The 23,082-nt window shown below is 42.5% G+C and overlaps 1 protein-coding gene across 2 annotated transcripts in view; it reads left to right on the forward strand.

Moving 5' to 3' along the window:
- Nucleotides 1–23,082, forward strand: part of PSPC1 (paraspeckle component 1) — a 442,506-nt gene that overhangs the window by 137,539 nt on the left and 281,885 nt on the right. For both annotated transcript variants that reach the window (XR_008401465.1, XM_053708532.1), the window contains exon 5: nt 5,579–5,663. Coding sequence is in view for 1 of the 2 variants with exons in the window: in XM_053708532.1 (XP_053564507.1) it covers nt 5,579–5,663 (85 nt within the window). In the remaining variant the exon portion in view is untranslated. The remainder of the gene's footprint in view (nt 1–5,578; nt 5,664–23,082) is intronic.

A 23,082-nucleotide genomic window follows, 5' to 3' on the forward strand; every position in this document is an offset into this window, starting at 1 on the left:
GATATCCGTTTTATCCGTTTTGGGTATTGAGGGGTTAATCATCCTTTTGCTAATGGGTGCAATACTCTGCTAATAATACACTTCTTGTTAAGAATTGTTTAATTATATCTGTATTTTTGAAACGCTGCAGCGTGTTTTATATTGCTTGTAAACTTATTGAAAGTGATTTCCAAGCTTGCTAGTTTCATTGCTAAGTCTGTTTAAACATGTCTGATTCAGAGGAAACTGTTTGTTCATCATGTTCAAAAGCCAATGTGGAGCCCAATAGAACTTTGTGTACCAATTGTATTAATATTGCTTTGAATAAAAGTCAATCTGTACCGATGAAGAAACTATCACCAGACAACGAGGGGGAAGTTATGCCGCCTAACTCTCCTCACGTGTCAGTACCTGCGTCTCCCGCTCGGGAGATGCGTAGGATTGAGATGCCAAGTACATCTAGGCCCTTAGAAATCACTTTACATGATATGGCTAATGTTATGAAAGAAGTATTATATAATATGCCTGAATTAAGGGGCAAGCGCGACAGCTCTGGGTTAAGGACAGAGCGCGCTGATGACACGAGAGCCATGTCTGATACTGCGTCACAATTTGCAGAACATGAGGACGGTGAGCTTCATTCTGTCGGTGACGGTTCTGATCCGGGGAGACCAGATTCAGAACTTTCAAATTTTAAATTTAAGCTTGAGAACCTCCGTGTGTTACTAGGGGAGGTATTAGCGGCTCTGAATGATTGCGACACGGTGGCAATTCCAGAGAAATTGTGTAGGTTGGATAGATACTATGCGGTACCGGTGTGTACTGACGTTTTTCCTATACCAAAAAGACTTACAGAAATTATTAGTAAGGAGTGGGATAGACCCGGTGTGCCTTTTTCCCCTCCCCCGATATTTAGAAAAATGTTCCCTATAGACGCCACCACACGAGACTTATGGCAGACGGTCCCTAAGGTGGAGGGAGCAGTTTCTACGTTAGCCAAGCGTACCACTATCCCGGTGGAGGATAGCTGTGCTTTCTCAGATCCAATGGATAAAAAATTAGAGGGTTATCTTAAGAAAATGTTTGTTCAACAGGGTTTTATATTGCAGCCTCTTGCATGCATTGCGCCTGTCACGGCTGCAGCGGCATTCTGGTTTGAGTCTCTGGAAGAGGCGATTCGCACAGAGGCATTGGATGAGGCTTTGAGCAAGGTTAGAACCCTTAAGCAAGCTAATGCGTTTGTTTCAGATGCCGTAGTACATCTAACCAAACTTACGGCTAAAAATTCCGGATTCGCCATACAGGCGCGCAGAGCGCTCTGGCTTAAATCCTGGTCAGCGGATGTAACTTCCAAGTCTAAGCTACTTAACATTCCTTTCAAAGGGCAGAACTTATTCGGGCCCGGCTTGAAGGAAATTATTGCTGACATTACGGGAGGTAAGGGCCACGCCCTTCCTCAGGACAGGGCCAAACCAAAGGCCATACAGTCTAATTTTCGTGCCTTTCGTAACTTCAAGGCAGGAGCAGCATCGACTTCCTCCGCTCCAAAACAGGAAGGAACTACTGCTCGTTACAGACAGGGTTGGAAAGGCAACCAGTCATGGAACAAGGGCAAGCAGGCCAGAAAGCCTACTCCCGCCCCTAAGACAGCATGAAGACAGGGCCCGCTATCCGGAGACGGATTTAGTGGGGGGCAGACTTTCTCTCTTCGCCCAGGCTTTGGCAAGAGATGTGCAGGATCCCTGGACGTTAAAGATTATATCTCAGGGATACCTTCTGGATTTCAAAACCTCTCCTCCACAAGGGAGGTTCCATCTTTCGTGGTTATCGACAAACCTAGTAAAGAGAGAGGCATTTCTACAATGTGTACAAGACCTCTTAATCATGGGAGTGATTCACTCAGTTCCGCGATCGGAACAGGGACAAGGATTTTACTCAAATCTATTTGTGGTTCCCAAAAAAGAGGGAACCTTCAGACCAATTTTGGACTTAAAGATCTTAAACAAATTCCTAAGGGTACCATCGTTCAAGATGGAAACCATTCGAACCATCCTACCCATGATCCAAGAGGGTCAATATATGACCACGGTGGACTTAAAGGATGCTTACCTTCATATACCGATTCACAAAGATCATTATCGGTACCTAAGGTTTGCCTTTCTAGACAGGCATTACCAGTTTGTGGCTCTTCCCTTCGGGTTAGCCACGGCCCCGAGAATTTTTACGAAGGTTCTGGGTTCACTTCTGGCGGTACTAAGACCACGAGGCATAGCGGTGGCTCCGTACCTAGACGACATTCTGATACAAGCGTCAAGTTTTCAGAATGCAAAGTCTCATACAGAGATGTTTCTAGCATTTCTGAGGTCGAATGGGTGGAAAGTGAACGTGGAAAAGAGTTCTCTGTTAAACTCACAAGGGTTCCTTTTCTAGGGACTCTTATAGATTCTGTAGAGATGAAGATTTACCTGACGGAGTCCAGGTTATCAAAGATTCTCAATGCTTGCCGTGTCCTTCATTCCGTTCCAAGCCCATCAGTAGCTCAGTGCATGGAGGTAATCGGCTTAATGGTCGCGGCAATGGACATAGTGCCATTTGCGCGCCTGCATCTCAGACCGCTGCAACTATGCATGCTCAGTCAATGGAATGGGGATTACTCAGATCTGTCCCCTTTACTATATCTGGACCAGGAGACCAGAGATTCTCTTCTCTGGTGGTTGTCACCGGTTCATCTGTCCAAAGGAATGACCTTTCGCAGACCGGATTGGACGATTGTGACAACGGATGCCAGCCTTCTAGGCTGGGGAGCAGTCTGGAATTCCCTGAAGGCTCAGGGATCGTGGACTCAGGAGGAGAAACTCCTTCCAATAAACATTCTAGAATTAAGAGCAATATTCAATGCTCTTCTAGCTTGGCCTCAGTTAGCAACACTGAGGTTCATCAGATTTCAGTCGGACAATATCACGACTGTGGCTTACATCAATCATCAAGGGGGAACCAGGAGTTCCCTAGCGATGTTGGAAGTCTCGAAGATAATTCGCTGGGCAGAGTCTCACTCTTGCCACCTGTCAGCGATTTACATCCCGGGCGTAGAGAACTGGGAGGCGGATTTCCTAAGTCGCCAGACTTTTCATCCGGGTGAGTGGGAACTTCACCCGGAGGTATTTGCTCAACTGATTCGTCATTGGGGCAAACCGGATCTGGATCTCATGGCATCTCGCCAGAACGCGAAGCTTCCTTGTTACGGATCCAGGTCCAGGGACCCGAGAGCGGTGCTGGTAGATGCATTAGCAGCCCCTTGGGTTTTCAACATAGCTTATGTGTTTCCACCATTTCCGTTGCTACCTCGACTGATTGTCAGGATCAAACAGGAGAGGGCATCGGTAATTCTGATAGCGCCTGCGTGGCCACGCAGGACCTGGTATGCAGACCTAGTGGACATGTCGTCCTGTCCACCATGGTCTCTTCCTCTGAGGCAGGACCTTCTAATTCAGGGTCCTTTCTACCATCCAAACCTAATTTCTCTGAGGCTGACTGCCTGGAAATTGAACGCTTGATTCTATCAAAGCGTGGGTTTTCGGATTCGGTTATTGATACATTAATACAGGCTCGGAAACCTGTGACCAGAAAAATTTACCATAAGATATGGCATAAATATTTATATTGGTGCGAATCCAAGAGTTACTCATGGAGTAAGGTTAGGATTCCTAGGATATTGGCTTTTCTACAAGAGGGTTTAGAAAAGGGTTTATCCGCTAGTTCGCTAAAGGGACAGATTTCAGCTCTGTCTATTCTTTTACACAAACGTCTGGCAGAGCATCCAGACGTCCAGGCCTTTTGTCAGGCTTTGGCTAGAATTAAGCCTGTGTTTAAAGCTGTTGCTCCTCCGTGGAGCTTAAACTTGGTTCTTAAAGTTCTTTAGGGTGTTCCGTTTGAACCCCTTCATTCTATTGATATTAAGCTTTTATCTTGGAAAGTTTTGTTTTTGATGGCTATTTCCTCGGCTCGAAGAGTCTCTGAGTTATCTGCCTTACATTGTGATTCTCCTTATCTGATCTTTCATTCAGACAAGGTAGTACTGCGTACTAAACCTGGGTTTTTGCCTAAGGTTGTTTCTAACAGGAATATCAATCAAGAGATTGTTGTTCCATCATTATGTCCTAATCCTTCTTCAAAGAAGGAACGTCTTTTGCATAATCTAGACGTGGTCCATGCTCTGAAGTTCTACTTACAGGCAACTAAAGATTTTAGACAAACTTCTTCTCTGTTTGTCGTTTACTCTGGACAGAGGAGAGGTCAAAAGGCTTCGGCTACCTCTCTCTCTTTTTGGCTTCGTAGCATAATACGTTTAGCCTGTGAGACTGCTGGACAGCAGCCTCCTGAAAGAATTACAGCTCATTCCACTAGAGCTGTGGCTTCCACCTGGGCCTTTAAGAATGAGGCCTCTGTTGAACAGATTTGCAAGGCTGCAACTTGGTCTTCACTTCATACTTTTTCCAAATTTTACAAATTTGACACTTTCGCTTCTTCGGAGGCTGGTTTTGGGAGAAAGGTTCTACAGGCAGTGGTTCCTTCTGTTTAATGTTCCTGCCTTGTCCCTCCCATCATCCGTGTACTTAGCTTTGGTATGGGTATCCCATAAGTAATGGATTACCCGTGGACTGAACACACTTAACAAGAGAAAACATAATTTATGCTTACCTGATAAATTTATTTCTCTTGTAGTGTGTTCAGTCCACGGCCTGCCTTTTTAAGGCAGGTTCTAAATTTTAAAATTATAACTCCAGTCACCACTGCACCTTATAGTTTCTCCTTTCTCGTCTTGTTTCGGTCGAATGACTGGATATGACATGTGAGGGGAGGAGCTATATAGCAGCTCTGCTTGGGTGATCCTCTTGCAACTTCCTGTTGGGAAGGAGAATATATCCCATAAGTAATGGATGACCCGCGGACTGAACACACTACAAGAGAAATAAATTTATCAGGTAAGCATAAATTATGTTTTTTACACAGCTGAGCTGAGGAAATTGTGAGGTAAAATATCTTCCTTTTTTACATAGAGATGCTTAGGTGATATTTTCCTGTCAGCTTTTTACAGTTATACTGCATCACTTTTTCAAGTGATTTAGCATATGAGTATTATGTCCCTTTAAGATATAAAAAGTGTCCCAGAATGTTCTAATGAAATTATAGACCTCAGCCGAATTAAGAACCTTTTGTAAGACTTCATAGATGTTGTTGGCAAAAAACAAAACACCATGTGTTTTCATGTGAAAATATACCATTAGGAATAGATGTTTGTGAAATCCACTCTAATGACCCTAGTGACTTCTGTTTCTTCCTCTTCATTGACACTATATCTGAAAATGACATATGAACCACCTGCCTATTGTATTTTGCTTTTTAATGTTAATAATCTTCATATGTGTTTTTAATGTCATTTTGATTGTTTTTGTTTAATTTTAATTATTGTTTCAGTATTTGTATTTAATATTTTTAGTGCCCATTTTTAGCATAATAGTTGCATGTTTCTTGAAGATGATAAATTAAATACAGAAGTGAATAAAATTTAATATTGCATTTGTTATTCAAATCTCTTCAGATCTTATGCGACGTCAAGAAGAACTGAGACGATTAGAAGAACTAAGAAATCAAGAGCTTCAAAAGAGAAAGCAATTTCAAATGAGGTATTTTTTTTTAATTTTTTTGTGTGTGCTTTGTAACTCAAGGATATATAATAAAGTTGTGATGTCCTCTCAAGGGGTTTGGGGCCATAATCCAGGACTAAGGTTCACAATGCAACTGCTCCGTTACGAAAAGTGTGAGCACACAGACACACTTCATAAAGAAAGCTCTCCAGTACTGGTACTCTTCCCGTAAATTTCCTTCAGGAAGGGATGGGTAAAAATAAGTTTCCTAAAAAGTAAATATAAATAGTATCTATATCTTTGCTTTTCATGCATTTTTTCTGACATGCCTCTCAAACCAGTGGTCTAAATATTTGAAGATTGTTTCCATTTTTACTCCTGCTCCTATGGTATTGTTTTAAAGGGGCAGTCTAGTCAGATTAAGATTAAACTTCCATGATGCAGATAGGGCATGCAATTTTAAACAACTTTCCAATTTACTTTTATTACCAAATTTGCTTTGTTTTCTTGGTATTCTTTGTTGGAAACTAAACCTAGGTAGGCTTATGCAAATTTCTAAGCCCTTAAATGTCGCCTCTTCTCTCAGTGTGTTTTGACAGTTTTTCACAACTAGAGAGCGCTAGTTTACATGTGCCATATAGACAACATTGTGCTCACTCCCGTGGAGTAATTTGATTCAGCACTGATAGGCTTATATGCAAATCTGTCAAAAGAACTGGAATAAGGTGGCAGTCTTCAGAGGCTTAGATACAAGGTAATTACAGAATATAACCGTGCTGGTTGTGCAAAACTGGGGAATGGGTAATAAAGGGATTTTTCAAATAACCAATCTTGAGTAGACTGTCCCTTTAAGTACTAGGCAGCAGAAAATACTTATATTTAAACTTTTTCAAAGAAAATAAACTAATGATCATAATAAATCTGATTATATAAATTCTGCCCTAATGTGCCTAATATTTATTGGGGGGGGGGGTAAAGAAATACCACTATTTCTTTCCTAAGATTTGGTGAGTACACAGGATCATCAATTACTGTTGGGAATATCACTTCTGGCCAGCAGGAGGAGGCAAAGAGCACCACAGCAAAGCTGTTAAGTATCACTTCCCTACCCACAATCCACTTTTAAGCAGTTAGGAACGTGTGGGGTGGGCCTCACTGCTTTTTCCTAACAAATTGCTGCCCTCACATAGAAAGCCAGAGTAGGTTTACTCTGTCCCTTCTTTTTTCCACAGGTCTCTGTGAGGAGTGGCTTCCTCTCATACCAGGTGAGCTGTCCTCCTGCCGGACAGTCAAGGTTGCAGGTAAGTGACATTTTTAATTCTTATTGAAGGAGGTTTTTAGACTGCACCTTATACAGGACTTTTTACATTCCTGAGGTTCAGGATGCTTAAAGGGACACTGAACCCGAATTTTTTTCTTTTGTGATTCAGATAGAGCATGCAATTTTAAGCAACTTTCTAATTTACTCCTATTATCATTTTTTCTTCGTTCTATTGCTATCTTTATTTAAAAAAGAAGGCACCTAAGCTTTTTCTTCTATAAGGTACGGCGAGTCCACAGATTCATCCTTTACTTCTGGGATATTATCCTCCTGCTAACAGGAAGTGGCAAAGAGCACCACAGCAGAGCTGTCTATATTGCTCCTCCCTTAGCTCCACCCCTCAGTCATTCTCTTTGCCTACTCTTAAGTACTAGGAAGGGTAAAGTGAAAGAGGTGATAAAATATTAGTTTTTAATTTCTTCAAGCAAGAGTTTTTTGTTTTAAATGGTACCGGTGTGTACTATTTACTCTTAGGCAGCAGATGGATGAAGACTTCTGCCTGGAGGAGGATGATCTTAGCATTTGTAACTAAGATCCAGTGCAGTTGCCACAGAGGCTAAGGAGTACAGGAAACTTCTGTGTGAGGAACGTTTTCATGCTATACAGCAGTGAGGTATATTCAGTAATTTCTCTTGTTAAGTGTGTTCAGTCCACGGGTCATCCATTACTTATGGGATATATTCTCCTTCCCAACAGGAAGCCGCAAGAGGATCACCCAAGCAGAGCTGCTACACAGCTCCTCCCCTCACATGTCATATCCAGTCATTCTCTTGCAACCCTCAACAAAGAAGGAGGTCGCGAGAGGAGTTGGAGTTTTTACTTAATTATTCTTCAATCAAAAGTTTGTTATTTTAAATTGCACCGGAGTGTGCTGTTTTTCTATCTCAGGCAGTATTTGGAAGAAGAAACTGCCTGCGTTTTCTATGATCTTAGCAGGCGTAACTAAGATCCACTGGCTGTTCTCGACATTCTGAGGAGTGGGGTAACTTCAGACAATGGGAATAGCATGCGGTGTCCCCCGCAAATGAGGTATGTGCAGTACAATATTTTCTGGGAATGGAATTGACTAAGAAAACACTGCTGTTACCCGTATGATGTAAGTACAGCCTTAAATGCAGTAGTAGTGACTGGTATCAGGCTGATAAATGTATGCACAGTAGAGTTATTTTCTAGGGACTAGAATTTGACTGAGAAAATACTGTTAATACTGAAATAATGCTTAAGCCTTATCTGCAGTGGAAGCGACTGGTAGCAGGCTTAGTTATAACTTTGCATGACATTAAAAGAAGTTTGTGTTTAAAACGTTTACTGGCATTTTATTAGTTTTGTGAGGTACTTTGGTGATAAATCCTTTTGGGCATGATTTTTTTCCACATGGCTAACGTATATTTCTGCATAGAAACCGTTATATCAGGTCTCCCACTGTTGTAAATGAGTGGGAGGGGCCTTTTTTAGCGCCTTGTTGCGCAGTTAAAATTCTAGCACAGTCTTCCTGCTTCTTCCTCCTTGATCCAGGACGTCTCTAGAGAGCTCAGGGGTCTTCAAAATTTGTTTTTGAGGGAGGTAATCATTCACAGCAGACCTGTGACAGTGTGTTTGACTGTGATAAAAGCGTTAAATCTTAATTTGATATCCGTTTTTTGGGTACTGAGGGGTTAATCATCCTTTTGCTAATGGGTGCAATCCTCTGCTAATTAATACATTTAAAGAATTGTTGACTATAACTGAATTAGTTTTGTTATTCAACTGTGTTTTTTAAAAGCGCTGCAGCGTTTTTTATATTGCTTGTAAACTTATTGAAAGTAATTTCCAAGCTTGCTAGCTTCATTGCTAGTCTGTTTAAACATGTCTGATTCAGAGGAATCTGCTTGTTCATTATGTTTAAAAGCCGATGTGGAGCCCAATAGAAATATGTGTACCAATTGTATTGATATTACTTTGAATAAAAGTCAGTCTGTACCGATAAAGAAATTATCACCAGACAACGAGGGGGAAGTTATGCCGTCTAACTCTCCTCACGTGTCAGTACCTTCGTCTCCCGCTCGGGAGGTGCGTGAGATTGAGGCGCCAAGTACATCAAGGCCCTTACAAATCACTTTACATGATATGGCTAATGTTATGAAAGAAGTATTATACAATATGCCCGAGTTAAGAGGCAAGCGCGACAGCTCTGGGTTAAGGACAGAGCGCGCCGATGACACGAGAGCCATGTCTGATACTGCGTCACAATTTGCAGAACATGAGGACTGAGAGCTTCATTCTGTGGGTGACGGTTCTGATTCGGGGAGACCGGATTCAGAAATTTCAAATTTTAAATTTAAGCTTGAGAACCTCCGCGTGTTGCTAGGGGAGGTGTTAGCGGCTCTGAATGATTGTGACACGGTGACAATCCCAGAGAAATTATGTAGGCTGGATAAATACTATGCGGTACCGGTGTGTACTGACGTTTTTCCTATACCAAAGAGGCTTACAGAGATTATTAGCAAGGAGTGGGATAGACCCGGTGTGCCTTTTTCCCCTCCTCCGATATTTAGAAAAATGTTCCCTATAGACGCCACCACACGAGACTTATGGCAGACGGTCCCTAAGGTGGAGGGAGCAGTTTCTACTTTAGCCAAGCGTACCACTATCCCGGTGGAGGATAGCTGTGCTTTCTCAGATCCAATGGATAAAAAAATTAGAGGGTTACCTTAAGAAAATGTCACTGCTGCAGCGGCATTCTGGTTTGAGTCTCTGGAAGAGGCGATTTGCACAGCACCATTGGATGAGTCTTTGAGCAAGATTAGAACCCTTAAGCTGGCTAATGCTTTTGTTTTGGATGCCGTAGTGCATTTAACCAAACTTACGGCTAAGAATTCCGGATTCGCCATACAGGCGCGCAGAGCGCTATGGCTTAAATCCTGGTCAGCAGATGTAACTTCTAAGTTTAAACTACTGAACATTCCTTTCAAAGGGCAGACCTTATTCGGGCCCGGCTTGAAGGAAATTATTGCTGACATTACTGGAGGTAAGGGCCACACCCTTCCTCAGGACAGGGCCAAATCAAAGGCCAAACAGTCTAATTTTCGTGCCTTTCGTAATTTCAAGGCAGGAGCAGCATCAACTTCCTCCGCTCCAAAACAGGAACTACTGCTCGTTACAGACAGGGTTGGAAAGGCAACCAGTCATGGAACAAGGGCAAGCAGGCCAGAAAGCCTACTTCCGCCCCTAAGACAGCATGAACACAGGGCCCCCTTTCCGGAGACAGATCTAGTGGGGGGCAGACTTTCTCTCTTCGCCCAGGCTTGGGCAAGAGATGTACAGGATCCCTGGACGTTGGAGATTATATCTCAGGGATACCTTCTGGATTTCAAAACTTCTCCTCCACAAGGGAGGTTTCATCTGTCAAGGTTATCAACAAACCTAGTAAAGAAAGAGGCATTTCTACAATGTGTACAAGACCTCTTAGTGATGGGAGTGATCCACCCAGTTCCGCGAACGGAACAGGGGCAAGGGTTTTATTCAAATCTGTGGTTCCCAAAAAAGAGGGAACCTTCAGACCAATCTTAGACTTAAAAATCTTAAACAAATTCCTAAGGGTTCCATCGTTCAAGATGGAAACCATTCGGACCATCCTACCCATGATCCAAGAGGGTCAATATATGACCACAGTGGACTTAAAGGATGCCTACCTTCACATACCGATTCACAAAGATCATTATCGGTACCTAAGGTTTGCCTTTCTAGACAGGCATTACCAGTTTGTAGCTCTTCCCTTCGGGTTAGCTACGGCCCCGAGAATTTTTACAAAGGTTCTGGGCTCACTTCTGGCGGTACTAAGACCACGAGGCATAGCGGTGGCTCCGTACCTAGACGACATTCTGATACAAGCGTCAAGTTTTCAAAATGCAAAGTCTCATACAGAGATAGTTCTAGCATTTCTGAGGTCGCATGGGTGGAAAGTGAACGTGGAAAAGAATTCTCTGTTACCACTCACAAGGGTCCCTTTTCTCGGGACTCTTATAGATTCTGTAGAGATGAAGATTTACCTGACGGAGTCCAGGTTATCAAAGATCCTCAATGCTTGCCGTGTCCTTCACTCCATTCCAAGCCCATCAGTAGCTCAGTGCATGGAAGTAATCGGCTTAATGGCCGCGGCAATGGACATAGTGCCATTTGCGCGCCTACATCTCAGACCGCTGCAACTATGCATGCTAAGTCAATGGAACGGGGATTACTCAGATCTGTCCCCTTTGCTAAATCTGGACCAGGAGACCAGAGATTCTCTTCTCTGGTGGTTGTCACGGGTTCATCTGTCCAAAGGAATGACTTTTCGCAGACCAGATTGGACGATTGTAACAACAGATGCCAGCCTACTAGGCTGGGGAGCAGTCTCGAGCTCCCTGAAGGCTCAGGGATCGTGGACTCAGGAGGAGAAACTCCTCCCGATAAACATTCTAGAATTAAGAGCAATATTCAATGCTCTTCTAGCTTGGCCTCAGTTAGCAACACTGAGGTTCATCAGATTTCAGTCGGACAACATCACGACTGTGGCTTACATCAATCATCAAGGGGGAACCAGGAGTTCCCTAGCAATGTTGGAAGTCTCGAAGATAATTCGCTGGGCAGAGTCTCACTCTTGCCACCTGTCAGCGATCTACATCCCAGGCGTGGAGAACTGGGAGGCGGATTTTCTAAGTCGCCAGCCTTTTCATCCGGGGGAGTGGGAACTTCACCCGGAGGTATTTGCTCAACTGATTCGTCGTTGGGGCAAACCGGATCTGGATCTCATGGCATCTCGCCAGAACGCCAAGCTTCCTTGTTACGGATCCAGGTCCCAGGGACCCGGGAGCGGTGCTGGTAGATGCACTAGCAGCCCCTTGGGTTTTCAACATAGCTTATGTGTTTCCACCTTTTACGTTGCTACCTCGACTGATTGCCAGGATCAAACAGGAGAGAGCATCAGTGATTCTGATAGCGCCTGCGTGGCCATGCAGGACCTGGTATGCAGACCTAGTGGACATGTCGTCCTGTCCACCATGGTCTCTACCCCTGAGGCAGGACCTTCTAATTCAGGGTCCTTTCAACCATCCAAACCTAATTTCTCTGAGGCTGACTGCTTGGAAATTGAACGCTTGATTCTATCAAAGCGTGGGTTTTCGGATTCGGTTATTGATACATTAATACAGGCTCGGAAACCTGTTACCAAAAAAATTTACCACAAGATATGGCGTAAATATTTATATTGGTGTGAATCCAAGAGTTACTCATGGAGTAAGGTTAGGATTCCTAGGACATTGTCTTTTCTACAAGAGGGTTTAGAAAAGGGCTTATCCGCTAGTTCACTAAAGGGACAGATTTCTGCTCTGTCTATTCTTTTACACAAGCGTCTGGCAGAGAATCCAGACGTCCAGGCTTTTTGTCAGGCTTTGGCTAGGATTAAGCCTGTGTTTAAAGCTGTTGCTCCTCCGTGGAGCTTAAACTTGGTTCTTAAAGTTCTTCAGGGTGTTCCGTTTGAACCCCTTCATTCCATTGATATTAAGCTTTTATCTTGGAAAGTTCTGTTTTTTATCGCTATTTCCTCGGCTCGAAGAGTCTGAGTTATCTGCCTTACATTGTGATTCTCCTTATCTGATCTTTCATTCAGACAAGGTAGTCCTGCGTACTAAACCTGGGTTTTTACCTAAGGTTGTTTCTAACAGGAATATCAATCAAGAGATTGTTGTTCCATCATTGTGTCCTAATCCTTCAAAGAAGGAATGTCTTTTGCATAATCTAGACATGGTCCGTGCCCTGAAGTTCTACTTACAGGCAACTAAAGATTTTCGACAAACTTCTTCTCTGTCGTTTACTCTGGACAGAGGAGAGGTCAAAAGGCTTCGGCTACCTCTCTCTCTTTTTGGCTTCGTAGCATAATACGCTTAGCCTACGAGACTGCTGGACAGCAGCCTCCTGAAAAAATTACAGCTCATTCCACTAGAGCTGTGGCTTCCACCTGGGCCTTTAAGAATGAGGCCTCTGTTGAACAGATTTGCAAGGCTGCAACTTGGTCTTCACTTCATACTTTTTCCAAATTTTACAAATTTGACACTTTTGCTTCTTCGGAGGCTGTTTTTGGGAGAAAGGTTCTACAGGCAGTGGTTCTTTCAGTTTAATGTTCCTGCCTTGTCCCTCCCATCATCCGTGTACTTTAGCTTTGGTATTGTTATCCCATAAGTAATGGATGACCCGTGGACTGAACACACTTAACAAGAGAAAACATAATTTATGCTTACCTGATAAATTTATTTCTCTTGTAGTGTGTTCAGTCCACGGCCCGCCCTGTCTTTTTGAGGCAGGTTCTAAATTTTAAATTATAACTCCAGTCACCACTGCACCCTATAGTTTCTCCTTTCTCGTCTTGTTTCGGTCGAATGACTGGATATGACATGTGAGGGGAGGAGCTGTGTAGCAGCTCTGCTTGGGTGATCCTCTTGCGGCTTCCTGTTGGGAAGGAGAATATATCCCATAAGTAATGGATGACCCGTGGACTGAACACACTACAAGAGAAATAAATTTATCAGGTAAGCATAAATTAGGTTTTTTTTCTGGAGAGACTGTGTATTTCAGAAAGGCTGACAGTATCCCCATCAGGGTAAGGGTAAGCAGTAATCCTAAGAGCTATAGACGGGCATTACTAAGCTTGCATAAGGGGCTAATTAAAAAATGGTTGACACTGAGTTTTGAATGTTTGTGGGCAAACGTTTTATGAACTGGGAGTGCTGTTAACGTTTTGTGGGCAATAACGTTTTTGGGCAACTTTATTGAGGTTACACTTGGCTTATTTTTTGGGTCTCAGAACCCACATGGCTAGTTTAAAACCGCTCTGTTGCGGTTCTTTGAGGCTGTAGAGACATCGAGTGAGATGGGCGGGGCCTATTTTCGCGCCTCAGATGCGCAGTTGTTTTCACTCAGCAAACAGCAAGCTCCATCTCCTGAGGGCCCTTGTGAATGTTTTGGGCCAAATCGAAGCTTTAACCCCATATTTACTATCCCTGGGGGCAGGTAGGCGCCACAGCAGGGCTGTGGCAAGGTGCGGGGGGTGTTTTTCCGGATTTAGGCCTCATTTCAATCCGGTTTGCACATTAAAGGGTTAAATGTTAATTTTCCTTGTGGGGCAAACTTAACTACACACATTGAGTCTGCATGCAAAAATTTGAAAAATTTGGTGCATTTTAAAGCAGTTTTGCAGCACGTGTATGTTTTTTTCCTCTCTTAAAGGCGCAGTACTGTTTTTTAAGATTGTTATTTTTTTTTACTAAATAAAGTGTTTTCATGCTTGTTTGTAGTCATTACTAGCCTGTTCAACATGTCTGACATTGAAGAAAGTCATTGTTCAATGTGTTTAGAAGCCATTGTGGAACCCCCACTTAGAATGTGTCCCTCATGCACTGAAAGGTCAATAAATTGCCTACCCTCACAGAGGTTTTATCTAAGCTGCCTGGGTTGCAGGGGAAGCGCAGTAGGTCTGGTGTGAGAACAAATGCTGAGCCCTCTGACGCTTTATTAGCCATATCCGATGTACCCTCACAATGTTCTGAGTTGGGTGTGAGGGATTTGCTGTCTGAGGGAGAGATTTCTGATTCAGGAAAGATGTTCCCTTAGACAGGCTCAGATATGACGGCTTTTAAATTTAAACTAGAACACCTCCGCTTATTGCTCAGGGAGGTTTTAGCGACTCTGGATGATTGTGACCCTATTGTAGTTCCAGAGAAATTGTGTAAAATGGACAGATTTCTAGAGGTTCCTGCCTACACTGATGTTTTTCCGGTCCCTAAGAGGATTTCGGACATTGTTACTAAGGAGTGGGATAGACCAGGTAGTCCGTTCGCTCCCCTCCTACTTTTAAGAAAATGTTTCCCATATCAGACACCATGCGGGACTCGTGGCAGACGGTCCCTAAGGTGGAGGGAGCTATTTCTACCCTGGCTAAGCGTACAACTATACCTATTGAGGACAGTTGTGCTTTCAAAGATCCTATGGATAAAAAATTAGAGGGTCTCCTAAAGAAAATATTTATTCATCAGGGTTTTCTTCTGCAACCTATAGCGTGCATTGTTCCTGTAACTACTGCAGCTGCTTTTTGGTTCGAGGCTCTGGAGGAGGCTCTTCAGGTTGAGACCCCATTAGATGATATTCTGGATAAAATTAGGGCTCTCAAGCTAGCTAATTCTTTCATTACAGATGCCGCTTTTCAACTGGCTAAATTAGCGGCAAAGAATTCAGGTTTTGCCATTTTAGCGCGTAGAGCGTTATGGCTTAAGTCCTGGTCTGCTGATGTCATCAAAATCTAAGCTTTTAGCCATCCCTTTCAAGGGTAAGACCCTATTCGGGCCTGAACTGAAAGAGATCATTTCAGACATCACTGGAGGGAAAGGCCATGCCCTTCCTCAGGATAAGACAAATAAGATGAGGACCAAACAAAATAATTTTCGTTCCTTTAGAAACGTCAAAGGTGGTCCCTCTATCTTTTCCCCTGCTGCAAAGCAAGAGGGGAATTTTGCTCAATCCAAGTCAGTCTGGAGACCTAACCAGACTTGGAACAAGGGTAAACAGGCCAAGAAGCCTGCTGCTGCCACCAAGACAGCATGAAGGGGTAGGGGGCAGACTTTCTCTGCTAGGCTTGGGCAAGTGACGTTCAGGGCTCCTGGGCTTTAGAAATCGTACCCCGGGGGTATCTTCTAGATTTCAAAGATTCTCCTCCAAGGGGGAGATTCCATCTTTCTCAATTGTTTGTGAACCAGACAAAAAGAGAGGCGTTCTTACGCTGTGTAGAAGACCTATATACCATGGGAGTGATCTGCCCAGTTCCGAAAACAGAACAGGGGCAGGGTTTCTACTCCAATCTGTTTGTGGTTCCCAAAAAAGAGGGAACCTTCAGACCAATTTTAGATCTCGAGATCCTAAACAAATTCCTCAGAGTCCCATCCTTCAAGATGGAGACCATTCGGACTATTTTACCATTGATCCAGGAGGGCCAATATATGACCACCGTGGAGTTAAAGGATGCGTATCTACACATCCCTATCCACAAAGATCATCACCAGTTCCTCAGGTTCGCCTTTCTGGACAAGCATTACCAGTTTGTGGCTCTTCCCTTCGGATTGGCCACAGCTCCCAGAATTTTCACAAAGGTGCTAGGGTCCCTTCTGGCGGTTCTAAGGCCACGGGGCATAGAAGTGGCGCATTATCTGAACGATATCGTAATTCAAGCATCGACTTACCAACTAGCCAAGTGTCACACGGACATCGTGTTGGCTTTTCTAAGATCTCACGGGTGGAAGGTGAACGTAAAAAATAGTTCACTTATCCCCCTCACAAGAGTTCCATTCCTGGGAACTCTGATAGATTCGGTGGACATGAAAATTTTTCTGACGGAGGTCAGGAAATCAAAGATTTTAACCACCTGCCGAGCTCTTCATTCCATTTCTCGGCCGTCAGTGGCTCAGTGTATGGAGTTAATCGGACTAATGATAGCGGCAATGGACATAGTTCCGTTTGCTCACTTCCATCTCAGACCACTGCAACTATGCATGCTCAAACAGTGGAATGGGGATTATGCAGATTTATCTCCTCAGATAAATCTGGATCAAGAGACCAGAGACTCTCTTCTTTGGTGGTTGTCACAGGATCATCTGTCCAAGGGAATGTGTTTCCGCAGGCCAGCATGGGTCATAGTGACGACGGACGCCAGCCTATTGGGCTGGGGTGCAGTCTGGAATACCCTGAAAGCACAGGGATTGTGGACTCAGGAGGAGGCTCTCCTCCGATAAATATTCTAGAACTAAGAGCGATATTCAACATGCTTCAGGCGCGGCCTCAGCTGGCATCGGCCAGATTCATAAGATTCCAGTCGGACAATATCACGACTTAAGCATATATCAATCATCAAGGGGGAACAAAGAGTTCTCTAGCGATGATAGAGGTTTCCAAAATAATTCAATGGGCAGAGACTAACTCTTGCCATCTATCAGCAATCTATATCCCAGGAGTAGAGAACTGGGAAGCAGATTTTCTAAGTCGTCAGACTTTTCATCCGGGGGAGTGGGAACTCCATCCGGAGGTGTTGCACAATTGATTCAGCAATGGGGCACACCAGAATTGGATCTGATGGTGTCTCGTCAGAACGCCAAACTTCCTTGTTACGGGTCCAGGCCAAGGGATCCTCAGGCAGTACTAATAGATGCTCTAGCAGTACCCTGATCGTTCAACCTGGCTTATGTGTTTCCACCATTTCCTCTCCTTCCTCGCTTGATTGCCAGAATCAAACAGGGGAGAGCTTCAGTGATTTTGATAGCACCTTCGTGGCCACGCAGGACTTGGTATGCAGACCTGGTGGACATGTCATCTCTTCCACCATGGACTCTACCGCTGAGACAGGACCTTTTGATTCAAGGTCCGTTCAAGCATCCAAATCTAATTTCTCTGCGGCTGACTGCTTAGAGATTGAACGCTTGATTTGATCAAAGCGGGGTTTCTCTGAGTCGGTCATAGATACCTTGATTCAGGCTCGAAAGCCTGTCACCAGGAAAATCTATCATAAGATATGGCGTAAATATCTTTATTGGTGCGAATCTAAAGGGATTCCTAGGATTTTGTCCTTTCTCCAAGAAGGATTGGAGAAGGGATTGTCAGCTAGTTCCTTAAAAGGACAGATATCTGTTTCTAGTTGCTATCTCTTCAGCTCGAAGAGTTTCGGAACTATCTGCATTACAATGCGACTCGCCTTATCTTGTTTTCCATGCTGATAAGGTGGTTTTGCGTTCCAAACCTGGATTCCTTTCTAAGGTTGTTACTAACAGGAATATCAATCAGGAAATTGTTGTTCCTTCTCTGTGTCCTAGTCCTCCTAAGAAGGAACGTATGTTGCACAACTTGGACGTGGTTCGTGCTTTGAAGTTTTATTTGCAAGTAACCAAAGATCTCGTCAAACATCTTCTTTGTTTGTTGTCTATTCTGGAAAGCGTAGGGGTCAAAAGGCTACGGCTACCTCTCTTTCCTTTTGGCTGAAAAGCATCATCCGTTTGGCATATGAGACTGCTGGACAGCAGCCTCCCGAAAGGGTTACAGCTCACTCTACTAGAGCGGTGGCTTCCACATGGGCTTTTAAAAATGCTTCTGTTGAACAAGTTTGTAAGGCTACAACTTGGTATTCGCTTCATACCTTTTCCAAATTTTACAAATTTGATACTTTTGCTTCTTCTGAGGCTATTTTTGGGATAAAGGTTCTGCAAGCAGTGGTGCCTTCCGTTTAGGTTCCTGTCTTGTCCCTCCCTTCATCCGTGTCCTAAAGCTTTGGTATTGGTATCCCACAAGTAAGGATGAAACTGTGGACTTGGTTCATCTTGCAAAAGAAAACAAAATTTATTCTTACCTTGTAAATTTGTTTCTTTTGCGATGTACCGAGTCCACGGCCCGCCCTGTCTATTCAAGACAGATAGTATTTTTTATTGAAAACTTCAGTCACCTCTGCACCTTATAGTTTCTCCTTTTTCTTCCTAAGCCTTCGGTCGAATGACTGGGGGGTGGAGTTAAGAGGGGAGCTATATAGACAGCTCTGCTGTGGGTGCTCTCTTTGCCACTTCCTGTAGGGAAGGATAATATCCCACAAGTAAGGATGAAACCGTGGACTCGGTACATCGCAAAAGAAAGAAATTTATCAGGTAAGCATAAATTTTGTTCTTTCTGTTTGTTGTGCGTCATACTTGGCGCCAAATATTTTCATTATTTAAGACCCCATTTTTATTTGCCTCTTGCCTTTTTCTATGTCAGAGGGCTATGCTGTTTGCATTTTTTTCCCATTCCTGAAACTGCCATATAAGGAAATTGATAATTTTGCTTTATATGTTGTTATTTTCTCTTACATTTGCAAGATGTCTCAATCTGATCCTATCTCAGAATTCACTGTTGGATCCCAGCTGCCTGATAACAGTTCTACCAAAACTTAGTGCATTTGTTGGAAACTTGTGGAGACTATACCTCCAGCTGTGGTTTGTAATAGTTGTCATGATAAACTTTTACATGCAGAAAATGTATCTATCCGTAGTAGTTCATTACCTGTTGCTGTTCCCTCAACATCTAATGCACAAGATATACCTGTAAATTTAAAATAATTTATTTCTGATTCTATTCAGAAGGCTTTGTCTGCCATCCCGCCTTCTAATAAAAGTAAAAGGTCTTTTAAAACTTCTCATAGAGTTGATGAAATTTCAAATGGCTGGCAACATACTGATTTATCCTTCTCTGATGAGAATCTGATTTAGAAGATCCTGCCTCAGATATTATATATACATTGGATATGGAGGAAACTAGTTCTCTTGATATATTGATATTAAAAGTAGTAAACGTTTAAATTCTGTTTATAAACCTCCTGTTGTTATTCCAGAGGTTTTTCCAGTTCCTGATGCTATTTCTGATATGATTTCTAAAGAATGGAATAGGCCTGGTACTTCTTTTATTCCTTCTTCAAGGTTTAAAAAAATGTATCCTTTGCCAGCAGTTAGATTGGAGTTTTGGGAAAAGATCCCCAAAGTTGATGGGGCTATCTCTACTCTTGCTAAACGTACCACTATTCCTATGGAAGATAGTACTTCTTTTAAAGATCCTTTAGATAGGAAACTTGAATCTTATCTAAGGAAAGCTTATTTATATTCAGGTCATCTTCTTAGGCCTGCAATTTCTTTGGCTGATGTTGCAGCTGCTTCAACTTTTTGGTTGGAAACTTTAGCGCAACAAGTATCGGATCATGATTTGTCTAGCATTGTTAAGTTGATTCAACATGCTAATAATTTCGTTTGTGATGCCATTTTTTAGATCAAAATTGATGTTAGATATATGTCTTTAGCTATTTTAGCTAGAAGAGCTTTGTGGCTCAAATCTTGGAATGCTGATATGACTTCTAAGTCCAGATTGCTTTCTCTTTCTTTTCAAGGTAATAAATTATTTGGTTCTCGGTTGGATTCAATAATTTCAACTGTCACTGGGGGAAGGGAGTTTTTTTGCCTCAGGATAAAAAACCTAAAGGCAAATCTAAAGCTTCTAATTGTTTTCGTTCCTTTCTACATAAGGAACATAAATCTAATCCCTCCCCAAAGTAATCTGTTTGCAATTGGAAGCCTTCCTAAAATTGGAATAAATCCAAGCCTTTTAAGAGATCAAAGCCAGCCCAAAGTCCGCATGAAGGTGTGGCCCTCATTCCAGCTCAGCTGGTAGGGGGCAGATTAAAATTCTTCAAAGATGTTTGGATCAATTCGGTCCAAAATCATTGGATTTAGAGTATTGTCTCTCAGGGGTACAGAATAGAATTCAGAGTAAGACCGCCTGTGAGAAGATTTTTTCACTCACGCATTCCAGCGAACCCAGTAAAGGCTGAGGCTTTCCTGAAGTGTGTTTCAGACCTGGAGTTATCAGGGGTAATCATGCCAGTTCTGTTTCAGGAACAGGGCCTGGGGTTTTATTCAAATCTATTTATTGTCCCAAAGAAAGAAAATTAATTAAGACCAGTTTTGGATCTAAAGATTTTGAATCGATATGTAAGAGTACCTACTTTCAAGATAGTGACTATAAGGACTATTCTGCCTTTTGTTTAGCAAGGGCATTATATGTCCACAATAGACTTACAGGATGCATATCTTCATATTCCGATTCATCCGGATCACTATCAGTTCCTGAGATTCTCTTTTCTAGATGAGCATTACCAATTTGTTGCTCTTCCTTTTGGCCTAGCAACAGCTCCAAGAATCTTTTTAAAGGTTCTCGGTGCCCTACTCTCTGTAATCAGAGAGCGGGGTATTGCGGTGTTTCCTTATTTGGACAATATCTTGGTACTCGCTCAGTCTTTACGTTCTGCAGAATCTCACGTGAATCAACTAGTGTTGTTAATTCAAAGACATGGTTGGAGGATCAATTTACCAAAAAGTTCTTTGATTCCTCAGACAGAGGTAACCTTTTTAAGGTTTCCAGATAGATTCAGTGTCCATGACTTTGTCTTTAACAGACAAGAGACGTTTGAAATTGGTTGCAGCCTGTCGGAACCTTCAGTAGCTATGTGCATGGAAGTTTTAGGTCTCATGACTGCAGCATCGGACGTGATCCCCTTTGATCGTTTTTACATGAGATCTCTCCAGCTTTGTATGCTGAACCAATGGTGCAGGGATTATACAAGGATATCACAATTAATATCCTTAAATCCCAATGTTCGACTTTCTCTGACTTGGTGGTTAGATCACCATCGTATAATTTTAGGGGACTCTTTCGATCGTCCAACCTGGACTGTGATCACAACAGATGCGAGTCTTTCAGGTTGGGGAGCTGTTTGGGGATCTCTGACAGCACAAGGGGTTTGGAAATCTCAAGAGGCAAGATTACCAATCTATTTTTTGGAATTTCGTGCAATTCTCAGGGCTCTTCAGTTTTGACCTCTGTTGAAGAGAGAACCGTTCATTTGTTTTCAGACAGACAATATCAGCAGTGGATGCGTTGACACATCCTTGGTGTTATCAACCGACTTATATTTTTCCGCCTCTAGTTCTTCTTCCAAGAGTGATCTCCAAAATCAGTATGGAGCAATCGTTTGTGCTGCTGGTGGCTCCAGCATGGCCTCACAGGTTTTGGTATGAGGATCTTGTTCGGATGTCCAGTTGCCAACCTTGGCCACTTCCATTAAGGCCAGACCTTTTATCTCAAGGTCCTTTTTTCATCAGTATCTCAAATCATTAAATTTGAAGGTATGGAAATTGAACGCTTAGTGCTTAGTCATAGTTGGAAGACTTACATTTCATGGTGTTCTTCTCATAAATTCTCTTGGCATTCTTTTAGAATTCCTAGAATTTTACAGTTTCTTCAGGATGGTTTGGATAAAGGTTTGTCTGCAAGTTCCTTGAAAGGTCAAATCTCTGCTCTGTTTTATTCCACAGGAAAATTGGTAAACTTCCTGATATTCATTGTTTTGTACAGGCTTTGGTTCGTATCAAGCCTGTCATTTAATCTTTCCTCCTTGGAGTCTTAATTTGATTTTGAAGGCTTTACGGGCTACTCCATTTGAGCCTATGCATTCTTTGGACATTAAACTAGTTTCCTGGAAAGTGTTGTTCCTTTTGGCCATCTCTTCTGCTAGAAGAGTTTCTGAATTATCCGCTCTCTTGTGAATCTCCTTTTCTGATTTTTCATCAGGATAAGGCAGTTTTGCGGACTTCATTTAAATTCTTACCTAAGGTTGTAAATTCTAACAACATTAATAGAGAAATTGTTGTCCCTTCTTTGTGTCCTAATCCTAAGAATTCTTTGGAGAGATCTTTACATTCTTTGGATGTGGTGAGAGCTCTGAAATATGTTGAAGCCACTAAAGATTTCAGGAAGACTTCTAGTCTGTTATCTTTTCTGGTTCCAGGAAAGGTCAGAAGGCTTCTGCCGTTTCTTTCGCATCGTGGTTAAAGTTTTTGATTCATCAAGCTTATTTGGAGTCGGGTAAAGCCTCGCCTCAGAGAATTACAGCTCATTCTACTAGATCAGTTTTCACTTCTTGGGCTTTTTAAGAATGGAGCTTCAGTTGATCAGATTTGTAAAGCAGCAACTTGGTCTTCTTTGCATACATTTACTAAATTCTACCATTTTGATGTGTTTGCTTCTTCAGAAGCAGTCTTTGGTAGGAAAGTTCTTTAGGCAGCTGTTTCAGTTTGATTCTTCTGCTTATGATTTAAGTTTTTCTTTTTTGAGAATAAACTTATATTTGGGTTGTGGATTTATTTTTTTCAGCGGAATGGCTGTTTTTATTTTTGTCCCTTCCTCTCAAGTGACTCTTGGGTGGAGTTCCACATCTTGGGTATTGCGATCCCATACGTCACTAGCTCATGGACTCTTGCCAATTACATGAAAGAAAACATAATTTATGTAAGAACTTACCTAATAAATTCATCTTTCATATTGGCCAGAGTCTATGAGGCCCACCCTTTTTATGGTGGTTATGATTTTTTTGTATAAAGCACAATTATTTCCAAATTCCTTTGTGGATGCTTTTTTACTCCTTTCTTTATCACCCCACTTCTTGGCTATTCATTAAACTGAATTGTGGGTGTGGAGAGGGGTGTATTTATAGGTATTTTGAGGTTTCGGAAACTTTGC

Source organism: Bombina bombina, chromosome 3, assembly GCF_027579735.1.
Source record: "Bombina bombina isolate aBomBom1 chromosome 3, aBomBom1.pri, whole genome shotgun sequence".
In the NCBI taxonomy this organism is placed as follows: Eukaryota; Metazoa; Chordata; class Amphibia; order Anura; family Bombinatoridae; genus Bombina; species Bombina bombina.